At 36.0% G+C, this 13,718-nt stretch overlaps 1 protein-coding gene across 1 annotated transcript; it reads left to right on the top strand.

Moving 5' to 3' along the window:
* The first annotated feature begins 5,589 nt into the window (after positions 1 to 5,589).
* LOC110019270 (pentatricopeptide repeat-containing protein At3g29230-like) lies at positions 5,590 to 7,143 on the top strand. Its single transcript, XM_020716887.1, has one exon. It carries the CDS (start codon positions 5,590 to 5,592, stop codon positions 7,141 to 7,143), a length of 1,554 nt encoding a protein of 517 aa, XP_020572546.1.
* The last annotated feature ends 6,575 nt before the right edge of the window (positions 7,144 to 13,718 follow it).

Here is a 13,718-nt window from a genome sequence, read left to right as displayed (position 1 = left end):
ATCCTTCTTGTGGCTTTACCCTAACCCTCCTAAATATGTTGAAGCAGGGCATATTTATAAAGCTTTAGAAGGAGGTATACTAGTCATTTTGATCAATATTAAAGTACTCTATAGAGTGTTGGGCATTGATTCTCATATGATCATACTCTATTTTAGACATTTAAGTGCTAACTGTTGATTTAACTTTAAACCGTTCCCTTAAATTGTATTGATTCTCTTAATTGATATCGAAATATCATAAGTTGTACACTTTTTAGACGATGCTCTTATGACTGTTGTAAGCATATTAAAAGTTATATTGATATGTAAACGGTATAGTTAGACACATAGTGAATGTTTAGAATCACATTAAATGATCATGTTAGATAGTACAAACCACAAAATGCTCTTATATTTTTTTTACACAGTTTAATTGACATTCATATTTTCTCATTATTCATTGAATTATATATGTGTATGAGTATTCACTAGCTTTGTTTAGCTAACTATTATTATAAACTGATATTTCAAGTTAAATTAACAGATTAAAACATGAGCAATAGAAGATATAATGCTTATACTTATAGAAGACACAAATAATTTAATTGTTTTACTTTACTCCATCTTATTTTGTGGCTCTTTCACAAATTAAAATGTCAGTTAAATAATAATTTAATTTCTATCATTCGACCGTGTGTACCGTCGTGATTAATTCCAAGTCCCCGGCCAGGTCATGACATTAATGATATCACTATAGTATGCAACTTGTTAGAAAAACTCACAATAAATACAAAAGTAATACATGAAAAATTTTTAAAAAAGAAAAAAATTAGAACTTGACCCAATTAAAATAATAATATAATATGCATAAAAATAAAAATATAAACTCATAATAGATGCAATATAATATTTGGGTTAATAATATTATAAAAATATTGATGAATGATAAGTGTCAATGCTAGCCATCAGCATTAGCTAATGGTGGGAGCAAAGAGATGTGGAGATTGATATCTAATCATGATGGTCAGGTGATTAGGATCACATATTGTGGTTAAACTATAGTAAATGGACAATGTCAGCTCTCTCCAATTTTAGTTTCATATCATCTATAGAATGAATTTCTATTTTTTAATTTTTAAATAAAAATTAGTTATTTTGGCCAAAATCTTATACATTTATGTTGATGACTTGAAATAATGCCCCTTAATCATCTGATATTTTTCGAATATTTGATGTCTTGATTCCATCATAATGAGATACTTTTGATTCCATTGGATTTGTTGCATCAAGATGCATGTTTCGATTATAAATTTGATTAATAATGAATTCAAATTGTTTAAAATTGATTTAAAAGTTTTAATTCAAATTGCATCGAGATCTATACTTGATTGGAAGAAATTATTGAATATGCAACAAATGAAAAAATAATAATTTTCTTAAATTTCATTCCACCTTTATCACAATCTTAATTTTTTTGTCTTGTGGTGTTTATTTGGGCTCATTGCTTTCGTTCTTTTTGTTGGCATTTTTTGAAAAAATACGACAAAATAGACGAACAATTTAACAAAAACGCGGACAACTTTCATAAGGTAGTCTTCGCTTGATAGCCCAAGAATGTATGTCCGAAACTAGATCGAATCGTAACCCCTTCAAGTTTTTGTGCTTGTTCTGGGTCAAGAGCAGCTCCCAAAGAAACTTATCCCTTTAGTTAATTACATCTTAAGAGATACCTAAGAGTACTTTTGATAAGAATAATCTTGCTTACATAATTCTTGATCCGATTATTTAGAAAACCAAAGGATTTTTAACATCTCAAGCGGGAGAATCTCAATGTTTTTGATACATACCGGACCATAAGACAGGAGGCGAATCATTGTAACCACAATGGGCAACGACACCTAGCCATGCAAAGCCCACGAGACGATATCAACAAATTTTTCAATGGAATGATGGGGCTCAAAAGGAGGTGTCAACAGGAAAGGGGAGGAATCTCTAAATAGGTAGATGTATCTAAGACAAGATATCACAGACTCGTTATCCCGAGCTATAAGGACCCTAGGTCTACCTGGTTGTGAAGATAGTCTACCCAACATAGTCAGAGACTCCTTATCAGCAATCTGCGAATTATATCGTCCAAGGAAATCTTGATAGCCCTACGGTAAGATGAAAGGAACCTCTAATTTTCTACCACTCTCTAATGGGTAGAATAGGTAAAAGTGGGACTTATACTCGTCAATTTGATAACGAAGATGCCACTAGAAAGTAGAAGAGAAGAGGGGTCCGACTACATAGTTGGAAATACTTCATAAATGACTTACGCCCCCGTCTGGGTTGGGGAGCCTCTAACACTCTAGTCGTACTAGACAACCTTCTATGTAGAAATCATATGCTTGGCTTAGTCAATTAAAGGAGCATGGGGACTCCCTGTTAAGACATGCATGATGATACAATTATATCTTGCAAATTAATTTAAATGTACGGCTCTATTAGGATGACTTAGGATATGACCATGTTATGTAACTTGTTTAAAACGAGCCCAAAGGGCATGCACAATAGTAAGAGTATAAAGTAAATTGTTGATTTTAAAGTTGAAATATTTTAATCGTAAGTTTTAAATTTTATTATGAATCTTTAATTATTGGGATTTTGAAAAAAAACATTTTTGGCCCTTAAAGAGCATATGTTACATTTTTGTATAAGCCAAGACAATTCACAATCAAAGAAAGCAATAAAAAAGCAAGTGCAATGCACAATGTAAATAAAAGCAAGCTAAGCAAAATATCTAACAGGTCGACGCTGCTAGGTTAGCAACATATCATAGGAAAGCAGGAAATGCGGACGGACTCCGCGTATACATGTTTGGAGTGCCCGATGGAGAATTTTCATGATTCGTAAGCTACGAGGGACTCCATATGATTAAAATGTAGTGTCAAAACTTAAAAATTAGCATTTTGATCAGCCATTCATCGGGGAAATCACTGTCAATGGTCGCCCTAAGCAATAACGCGGGCAGGGCGTCAAGAACCCTGATTTTTCCGGTGCGTGCACAGTAAGACTCCACATCTTCCCTTGGCCGCAGGAGGCTTTAGACGAACATGCGACAACTTTTAAAGACTAGAATGGGCACCAAATATGTCTCGTGTCTTAAATTAGCCCCTTCGATGGTGAGTTCTCCTGGGTAAGGTTAAATCACTGCCAACTCTAGCTCCATGCCTTGAGCAAGAGCTAGAGAGTCCCGAATGGGTGACTTAAGCTACATGATGCTACAGACAAACCGTAAACTATCTCGAGTCATGCAGGTTGACTCCCTACACTCGTGACATAAAAAAGCAATGACAACCCCCAGATTTTTGGAGGATATGTAGGGACAAATGTAAGCTCGCCCACATCCGAGTCAACATCTAGGCTTCGCTATATTAGACGAAAATTACCTCCCAGGGACGGGTATGAACCAAACGGTCTGGAACTCAATTTTGTGCTCGGATATCCATAGAAAGTTATCACTGATCTGGAAGCTATGAAAAGTCATGTATCACTAAAATATGACCCCGTATCTTAAGAATGAGCATTTTAAAGGTTTTAATCTAGAGATTTGAGTGTCGGCGTGCATCTCGGGCCCTCGTGCGAATGGGTTGGTTTGAAACCAAACTTTCTTAAAATGCGCGTGGAAGATTTTTAGGACTTCCCTTGGCCACGGAAGGATCCAAATGGATGGGGAATGACCTCTAAACATCACAATGATCAATAAATGTATGTTGTATCAATAATGATGCCTCCCAACGATGAGCTTTCCAGAGTAGGGCTAAATCAATATCAATCCCGATTCAGAGCTCTAGGCAACTACCAAGAGGTCCTATCAGATTTCTTAGACTATGGGAGATCGAGCAAAGTTTCATATCATTCAAGCAGACATCCCTTGTACGTGACATCAAAAATTGATGTCAACACTCATCATTTTCATAACTCAATATTACGTTGCCTCAACTATTTATGACCCTAAATCAACAATTACTTATTGGTGAGCCATGTGACCTATTTGAAGGAGTATGAATTCACTTTATCAATCCTTGGCTTCAAAATTAAGCCGTTCCATAATTTTCTTATCCTGATTTATGTGAGGCCTTATTAAATAATTTTGAATGGCTTCAAAATTAAGTCATTCTATCATTCGATAAGGAAGTTTTAATCAAGTTGAGCCAATTGAGTGGCAAATATATGGGAGTTCTACGAAGATCTATTGATTTTGATTCTTAAGAAATTGTTGCATCATGTCCCCCGTCTTTTTGAAATTATCAATATAAGTAAAATTAGTTATTGATTTCATTATTTTGAATTAACTTAATATTTGTGTCTTGCATTAAAATAATTTCTTAATCATATCTAATTTTTGCAATTACAATATAATATATATATATATATATATATGTTGGATTCTAAATTGTCTAGTGGTTCACGCCCAAGGAATAGAACGTCAATCAAATGAAAGGAAAAAGAGAATTTTTTCATAGTCCCCCTTGTGAAAACGACATTCCTATTTATATATATCATAAGAAGGGTATAACAAATTACATGGTTGTCCCTTATTTAACAGGGATATTATCATAATTTATGAGTCATTATATCTTTACACATATGAAATTACCCGTGTAACAGTTATTGGCAATGTTTCATATCTGTAATTATCCTTAGCACCGCTTTGTATCCGTAAGTGTCTGGCTTAGTCAATTGGTATTCCGTATTCGTTCAGTCGGCCAAGAGTCATTCCACCGACTGAATAATCTTCGATCATGTTTTTTGAGAGGATTTATTGCGAAGACACATTGCCCTTTAAAAAAAATTATTCCATCAAGTAGATGATATATTATCATAATCTAACATGTAACTAACATTTGGTTAATGTGTCTATATTAAAGAAATTTCCTCAGGACGACTGATGATTTTTCTAATGACAAATGCTGATTCCGTAGTCGTTGACGTAGTCACGCGGTGTTCGTTGGGTCGATCGGTCTTTCGTTCGTTGGTCTTTATAGGCCGGCTGCTATAACGACGAATGTTCGCACATCAATCCTCTTCATGTGATCCATCGTTTCTTCTTGAGATTCATGCATACATATTTCGATGTACAATATGATTTTATCAAATAATATATATTTTTTTTACTTAGGAAAATAGAAAAACATAAAATGTGGTCAACAATTCAAAAAACAACTAACATATATGATGTTATAACCATAAAAGAGGAGCAATTTAACCATGATATATGAAATTAGAGCAAGATGTGTTCCTTATTTTCTTGGAGAAATATGCGTTGAAATTTATTTTTGATAAAATTACCCCCATCTTCTATACCCAATGCATATTAAAGTTCATCATGAATAAAACTTGATTTGAATTAATTTTTTTACTGAAAATCAATATTAAAAATAAGTCTCTATTTTCTTAAAAAAAAAATTATATAACTAAAAGGTCAGCAACCGGTTCACATATTGAGTTCAATGCCTCCGGGTTCCGGCTCAACCCGGTCGGCCTTCCCTCATCGGCCGGCGCCGCGCGCAGGTCATCTACAACACGACTTCCTCCCAGGCGACGCCGGTCGTCGGAGGGGATTGGATGTCCTTTGCATCCTCACAAATCGAGCGGCGAATTCCTAACCTACTCCGTCACTGCACCTTCGAACAGCTCAAACAAATCCATGGCTTTCTCCTCTCCTCCTCCCTCGCTCGACACCCCGCGCTCCCTTCCCTCTGCATCCGCCGCGCCGCCGAGCTCGGAGAAACGGAGCACGCAGAGCTCATTTTCTTCAGCGGAGATCCTCCTCATATTCTCCATTGGAACGCGTTGATCCGTGGCTGCTTCCAATCCGGCCATTATAAGAAAGCTCTCAACTTGTTTGATTGGATGTCTCAGAGAGGCCAGACGCCGAATGAGTTCACTTATTCAGACGTCTTTGCTTCATGCGGCGCTCTGGAAGAGTATGGGATGGGGAAGAAGGCTCATTGCCGTTCTATGAAGGATGGGTTTGATCTGATTCCTTTGGTTGCTATCTCGCTTTTCAATCTCTATGCAGAAAGCAGCAGTCTTGCTGACGCAAAGAAGATTTTTGATGGTTTTTTAATGAAATCTGTGGGTTTGTGGAACAAGATGATGTCTTTCTATGTCAGAATTGGAGATATTCTGTCAGCAAGAAAACTGTTTGACGAAATGGCGGTTAAAGATACGGTATCTTGGAACACGATGCTTTCAGGCTGTGTGAGAGTGAAGCAGGTGGAGAGGGCAAAGAATTTGTTTCAGAAAATGCCGGAAAGGAATGTTTTTTCTTATACAGTAATGGTGGGAGCTTTGGCTGATGCAGGAGATCTCATAGGAGCCAGAAGACTGTTTGATGAAATTCCTGAAGGAAATGTGGCGTCTTGGAATTGCATGCTATCAGCTTACACACAGAGTGGGAGGTTTAAGCAGGCATTGGATCTCTTCCTTCAGATGCAATCAATAGTCATTCAACCAGATGGATTCACCTTCGTCTCAGCTTTATCAGCTTGTGCTCATCTGGGAGATTTGAAAACTGGTAAATGGATTCATCTCCATCTAATACAAAACTGGCTAACCTTTGGAGCCATTGTTGGCACTGCACTTATGGAAATGTACGCCAAATGTGGGGATATAGACTCTGCATTCAGAGTCTTCATCAAAACATCAAAGAAAGATGTGTTTTGCTGGAACGTGATGATTAAATCCCTCGCGACGCACGGGAGGGCGAACGCTGCGTTGCAGCTTTTTGCTTCCATGCGGAACGAGAAACTCCAGCTCAATGACTTTACCTTAATGGGCGTGCTCTTCGCTTGCAGTCATGGAGGTTTGGTTGAGGATGGCCGTAGAATCTTTGAATCCATGGAAAGGGAGCTTAAGATGAAACCGAGGATGGAGCATTATGGTTGTTTGATTGATTTGCTCTGTCGTGCAGGGCGGGTTGAAGAAGCTTATGAGATGGTGAAGCAGATGCCTCACAAGCCTGACGTTTTGGTGTGGGGAGCTTTGCTTGGAGGTTGCAGAGAAGGAAATGAGACTGCTTTGGCGGAGAAAGTTATGAAAAGGATTGATGAGGTTGATGGTAATGGAAGTGGAGCTTATGCCAAATATGTATGCGGCTTCGAGTCAGTGGGGTGAGGCGCAAAGAGCCAGAGAGAAGATGAAAGAGAGAAGGATTTGGAAGACTGCTGGTTGCAGTATTCTTTTTGATGCTTCTGCTGTTTAGATAAGTCTTCTCTTTTTCGGAAAAATAAACTTCTGCTTTCTCCATTGATCTTATTATTTGTTCTGAAATAAGTGGATTCTGCAATGGTTTTTGTCATTGAAGCAGGAGAGTTCTGAAATGTAGAATTATGAAGCCTCAAAATCATTTTTGTCATTGGCTAAGTAACTCTCAGTTCCTATGTATTTACATATTTAACACCTAAACTTCTTATTTTACATACATGCTGCCTTAACTATGCATAAAATGGTTAATTTCATTTTCTTCGAAAGTTAAGGTGGTGGTATTTTTATGTGATTTGAATTTGGTTGGTATAAATGTGAGAAGTAAAGTTTAGTGTTAGAATCTCCTGGTCAAAAAGCATTTTAGCCCCCTTTTTTTTTCTTGTTGTAAGCTTCTTGTAGGATATTTTTATTTTGGCAATAAATGTGGTGAAGTAGCTAGAGCTTAATTCTGCAAGGTAATTTTAATTGACTTGAGTTCCAATTGGGTGCATTAGTACATTTATTTTGCATGAACTTGTTTCTTGAGTTTGTAGTCCTAATGTTTGTTCATGTTGTTGTGAGTTTCATTAAGTTGTCTACCTATGAAAGATTAAATCAGTAGCTGAAGAATTTAGTTCTAACATCGTTGTTCATAGATATGTTATTTTGTGGAGTCTGATTGTGTTAATCAAGTATTCACTCATAGCCATCAGTTGCGCCGATCAAACTTAGTAGTGAGTTTGCTGGTAAAGTACTGGGGGGTGTTCAAATTTTTTTTTTTTATACCTAGCACCGCAGCGCCCAATCCATGTTTTAGAATTCGAGAGCATGACACTCCAAAGCTTGGAGGAGAGCGCTGCAGCTCCTCAGAGCTAAGACCAACATCTCTGCAGCGCCCAATCTAGATTTACAACTCAAGAGCGTGATAATGCAGCGCTGCAATACCATATCGTGGCACCCCAACTCCCGCAACTAAATTTTAGTCGTGTTCTCCGATTAAAATTTTGGTTTTGCCATGCGGTTTTGATTTCTCTTTGCTAAGGAGAGGAGAGGAGTGTCTTGAAGTGTTCCAAAGTTTGGAGAGACTTAAGTGTGGTGTAATTTGTACCTCATTTTATTGATAATGGATCTCTTAGTGTGGTTTGGCTCTGTGATTCTTTCCCGTTCTCACTTCTCAAGTTTTTCACGTTAAATCTTGTTTGATTCATGTTTTATGTGTTTTTTGTTTTGTGCATTTATGTTCGAAATTTAGCTTTGTGTCTCTCGAATTTATACTCCCCTCTCCAACAAGAAACTGTTGAAATTTTAGAAGTTCAAATATCTCCGCAACTGAGCTGTGAATGTCAAGCTAAAAAGGTTTTGTTTGATATTGATTTTTCTAATGAATTAATAGAAAAGTTTGGCCAGATATGTTTGCGTTCAAATTCATTTTTAATATAAATATTTATGATTAGTAAGTGCATCTATGTTCGAAATTTAGCTTTGTGTCTCTCGAATTTATACCCCTCTCTTCAACAAGAAACTGTTGAAATTTTAGGAGTTAAAATATCTCCGCAACTGAGCTGTGAATATCAAGCTAAAAAGTTTTTGTTTGATATTGATTTTTCTAATGAATTAAAAGAAAAGTTTGGCGAGATATGCTTGCGTTTAAATTCATTTTTAATATAAATATTTATGATTAGTAATCCTGTATCAATGTAATTTTTACTTCTTTGGCATGAGATTATACTTACACTCTCACGTGTCTTAATGATGATAATGATTGATTAATGCCTAATTAGGTAAGTTAAACTAATAGATTAATGAGTAGTTGCTACATAGTTTATTAAACTAATTAATTTCTTAATCGATTGCTTCCTGTAACATTTTCTTTCGTTTTTTTTAAATATGAATTGGCAATTAATTAGCATCATTATCATTAATCATTCTATGACTTTATTATTCTAACATTTTTAAAGACTAATTTGCATATTCAGCAATGCTAATTTTATATCTCAATTATTAATTAAAGCTTACCTAATTTGGCATAGTATTCTTCTTAATAATAAATTATATAATGATTATTATATTAATCTTTCTTAATCATTCATTCACAACTATTAATCCAAGCCATCCCTAATTGACTTAACTTATTGGATAAGCTTGTAAGCTTAAATATTAGTTAATGTTAACTTCACTCAAATGTGTTAGCTTAATTAATCTATTGCTAGTTATTCTCATTAACTATCATAGTTATGCTATTATTTCTAATTAATTTAATTAATCTCTAGTTAATTGATTTGTGTATTAATTTTATATTAACTTCCAAGTAATCCTGCAATTATGCTGTAGACTAATAACAATACTAAACAATAGAAACTATGCAAATGTTTATTTATGATATAATCCACAGGACAGATTGATTATGTTGTTAATTTAAAAGCTGTAATTGATTATAGAAAATGTTCATAGGTTTTTTTTGTGTGTGATTTTCTTAAGAATCATTAGCCAGCGCTTGGCACTCCAATCAAACAACGTCTAGAAATTCATTTATTTTAGATCATAAGAATACAAGGTCATCATTCATTTTTCATTTGTTTTAGTTCTTATATTGGGTTATAATGTCCGGTGAACATTAAGAATTAGATCAATTCCGTTACAATAAATGTTTTTCTTATTTATAGAGGTTCTAGTGTAACAAACAAAATGACATTTCTACCCCTTATATGGATGGAGCTCATAAAGATCTGTGGGTGGTTAATCAACATCTAGTTGTCTTTTGTCACCGTCGACTTTGCTCGGTCGGACATACTCAAAAGGTCCATCTTGAGTTGGATATTTAACCTCTGTGGGGGGCAGTTCCATCTGAAGATGCTTATGAGGCTGACTCTTTCATTGAGTTGACTTGCATGCGGGGTAAATTCATATATCATTTCGGTATCCCTTATTGTGGGTTAAATATTGAGGGTTTGAACATCATTTTGATGAATATTTAGATGGGTTGACTTGTCGATACTGAATAGTCATCTTTAATCACCTTTTGGCTCAGTTGTCTCGGCTGCTCTTACGGCCTCCTTGCAAAGGGTCTTCTTTTATCGTACTTCCTTCCACTGTGCCTTTGGATTCTTGTGAGATCAACACTGACACATTTGTGATATACATATTTTAGTTCCTTGATTATCTTGTTTCTTGAAAGTGATGTTACAACAAGGATGAGAGAATTAAATGCAAAAGGTAAATCATTTAATTTTATTTAACAACTAAATATTTTGACTCCTTTCATTTGGGAGCTCCTGATTTCAATAAATAAGGTGATGGGATGCATTTCCATATCTACTTCATTTCGCGCCCTTCGCCGTTCAGACAGCTCACCTCTCATGCCTTTGTTTGATTTTGTCATGGACAAGCTCACAAAGTCTCTGGTCGGCGTTCCCTCAAAAAATCTAATTTGCTCCGTGTTTGTCAAGGCAAAAGAATGGAATCGTCCAGAAGGGTAGAGAAAGAGATCTATAGTGAAGAAAAGACATTCCAAGCCGAATCGGGTGGGCTTGCCTGATTTAATCCTAGCACCATAATGAAAGATGTGCGACCGACTGACATGTTCTTAAATTTTGTATAAAATGTTTGTAAATGTTTGCATTTCATATGAAGATGTTACGTTTTGAGGAATGTTTTTGTGTTGTTTTGTAGGTTGCAGCGAAAACTTGATCAAACGAGACTCAAAAAGATCAAAAAGTAGAAAATTGTGGTCTAGTGCCTAGGTCCAGGGCCAGTGGCACCTAGGCGCCAGTCCATGTCCAAGAGAGCAAAATTCTCTAGAACATAGAAAGTAGGTGCTGCCTCTGCAGTGCCTGTGTTACACACTGACGCTTAAAGACCGCAATACCAGTGCTTAGGCACCGGAAGATCAAAAATTCAAGCTAAGTGAGTGGCGCCTATGTGTCAAACACTGACCTTCTAGGCACCAGAACCCAAAATTGAGCAGTTTGAGCAGTTCAAACTTCAATTTGCTTGGGGAAAATATAAAAGGCACGAGCACAAAATCAGGAGGGGCCTCTTCACTATTTTTCTTTTGTCATTATTGAGAGAGGAATTGGAGGAAAAGGCCAAAGGTCTTGCAAAGAGATTAGAAGAGAGGAAAAGAGAGATATTGGGAAGGCTGAGAGAATTGATCTTTTGATATTAGTGTCATCTTCAAATTGCTTGTGAAGGACATAAGAATAATTACATTGTATTTTCTTCAGAACTTCTTTGTGAAGACTTCAATCTTGATGTTTATAAAAAGTAGTAAGTTTTTTTTTATGAGATTTGTCATGAATATTGAGTAGTCTACTTGTTTCTCTCTTAAATTGATATGGTGATTAGAAATGACTAAGAATTTCAGATTGTTTGGGGCTTTGATTGGAAATTAAAAGTTTTGTGTTAACTTGAGAACTTAATTTGCTTTCTACTTAGCCAATTGATTGTTAAAACCTTTCATGAATATTTAATATCCGAAAGGATTCTTTATGGAACGAAAGAGTTAATCACATGAACTCATTGAAATAGGGATATTGCCAATGGATTTATGCAATCTTCTAGGAGATATTTTCTTTTGAGCAGATCAAGAGTTGTAGTCAACTAAACTTAAGACTGTTAATCTTCCTTAGACCACCGGAAAGGGATAAAAAAGAATATTTTTCTGGATTGATAATTTTTTTGAATCTAATCCTTAGTTTATCCATCATTTGATCAATTAAAGAGAGAAACTCTTAACACCTGACTTTCTAAAAGAATCTTTTTGCTTGTTAGAATAGACCTGTTTTTCATAGCTTTAGGATAGGTTCTAAATTGAACTTGCAAATCAAACTTTTCAGCCTTGGATTGATAATTATAGGCTAGAAATTTTCTTAATAGCGTTCATCTCATTTCATGTGGGATCGACAATCATACTTCAACTTGATACTACTGATACACCATATATACTTGCATGAGCTGTCTCTGCTTCATAGCACTTGGTGAATGCTGATCCAATATTTCAACCACCTCTTACGACACATGACTCTGTTACCGGTTTGACCACTCAAGTGACTTCTTGGGGGCTTCCACCGCTTCCATCAGTGCTCCCTAATGAGCTTGCAATGTCTAAATTGATTTGGTTCCTAGGTATGAGAAAATTTTATTCTATTTTATGGCGTATGTTCTTCGAATTTCGGATTAAGTAATTGTGATGTAGATATTTCAATTCAACCAAATTTAAACAAGGCTCTAATTGGACGATTGAAAAGGGTAGAGTGTGTGGAGGGTGGGAGTTGTCGACTCTCCAATGAGAATGGTGGGGTTGACCTCCCTGACAATCCTCTACTTCTCTTTCAGGCTCGCGGTGAAAGTTGTAGAGGGGGTTCGGTCATCCCACAGATCGTTAGTTTATCGTCCGGATAAGATCGAAACTTCCCTCATTTGGATGGCCGATACTTAAGCGAGATGAGGAGATATTTGAATGACTGACTTGCATGTCTCGGCCAATGCGACGTCTCATTCCCTCGTAAAATAGTTTATCTCTGATTGATTTTGGGGACTCTATTGTAATTCTTAAGTACTATTCTGAAATAAAGATGTTTCTTTTTCTCATTATAATAGGTTTTCTTGTTCTTTGAGTTGTTATCCCTGTATTAAAGCTTATCACAATTTTCACTTACAAATTGGAGATCTAAAGGTCAATGAGGTCACATGAAAGTATAGTGCTTTGAATTGAGATGTCTCTCTTTCACAGATTATTTTTTCCCGGCTCTATTGAACTCATCCTTCTTAGCGTAAAATGATTCATTGGAGGTTTCTGCAACTCCAAATCTCTATGGGAAGTCTATGCACAACTCCTCTCTTCTTAGCATATAAACTTTGTTATTCTTGATTAATAACTATGTTATATTCAATCAATCAAATTCACGTTCCACATCCTCTCAAGTGTGGCGTGTGTATAATTGAGTGCCATTTGATCAAATTCAAGCTCAATATTCCAATGATGTGCTAATTCGTGCTGACAAACTCCTCACTCGGATATCTTGCCAAATTGAACAACTGAAGAGTAAGAGCTGCCAAATACAAGTTGCGGAGTACGAGCACCACCAGAGTACCAACTGTTAAGTACGAGCCACAATTCCGCTACCACAACCAGCTAACCCATTCACCAAGAAGGCTAGGTCCATCTCATTGACTAAGAAATTGACTCAGTTGAAAAGTGCAACTCACTCTAATATTGAATTGCTTAGTGATAAATTACTTTGATGATCAAGTAGATTGATGTGTGTGTATTGAAAATACAAATGATGTGTCTAAAATGTGTTAGAGAGGCATGGCACACATGCACGCATGTTTTGGAATGTATTAAACATTATATATTATTTTATAATACAATGTCGGTGCATCGTATATAAGAGCTTTTAAGAATGTTCTTCTACATACCACAAAATAGGGGAAATGTCAATATCATTATTGATTTTCTTTGAATTGAAAGGGGATGAAGAAGTTGAATGTCACCATCATTCAGA

The sequence above is a fragment of the Phalaenopsis equestris genome, unplaced genomic scaffold, assembly GCF_001263595.1.
Source record: "Phalaenopsis equestris unplaced genomic scaffold, ASM126359v1 Scaffold000002, whole genome shotgun sequence".
Lineage (NCBI taxonomy): Eukaryota > Viridiplantae > Streptophyta > Magnoliopsida > Asparagales > Orchidaceae > Phalaenopsis > Phalaenopsis equestris.
This window is presented reverse-complemented; position numbering and strand designations above follow the sequence as displayed.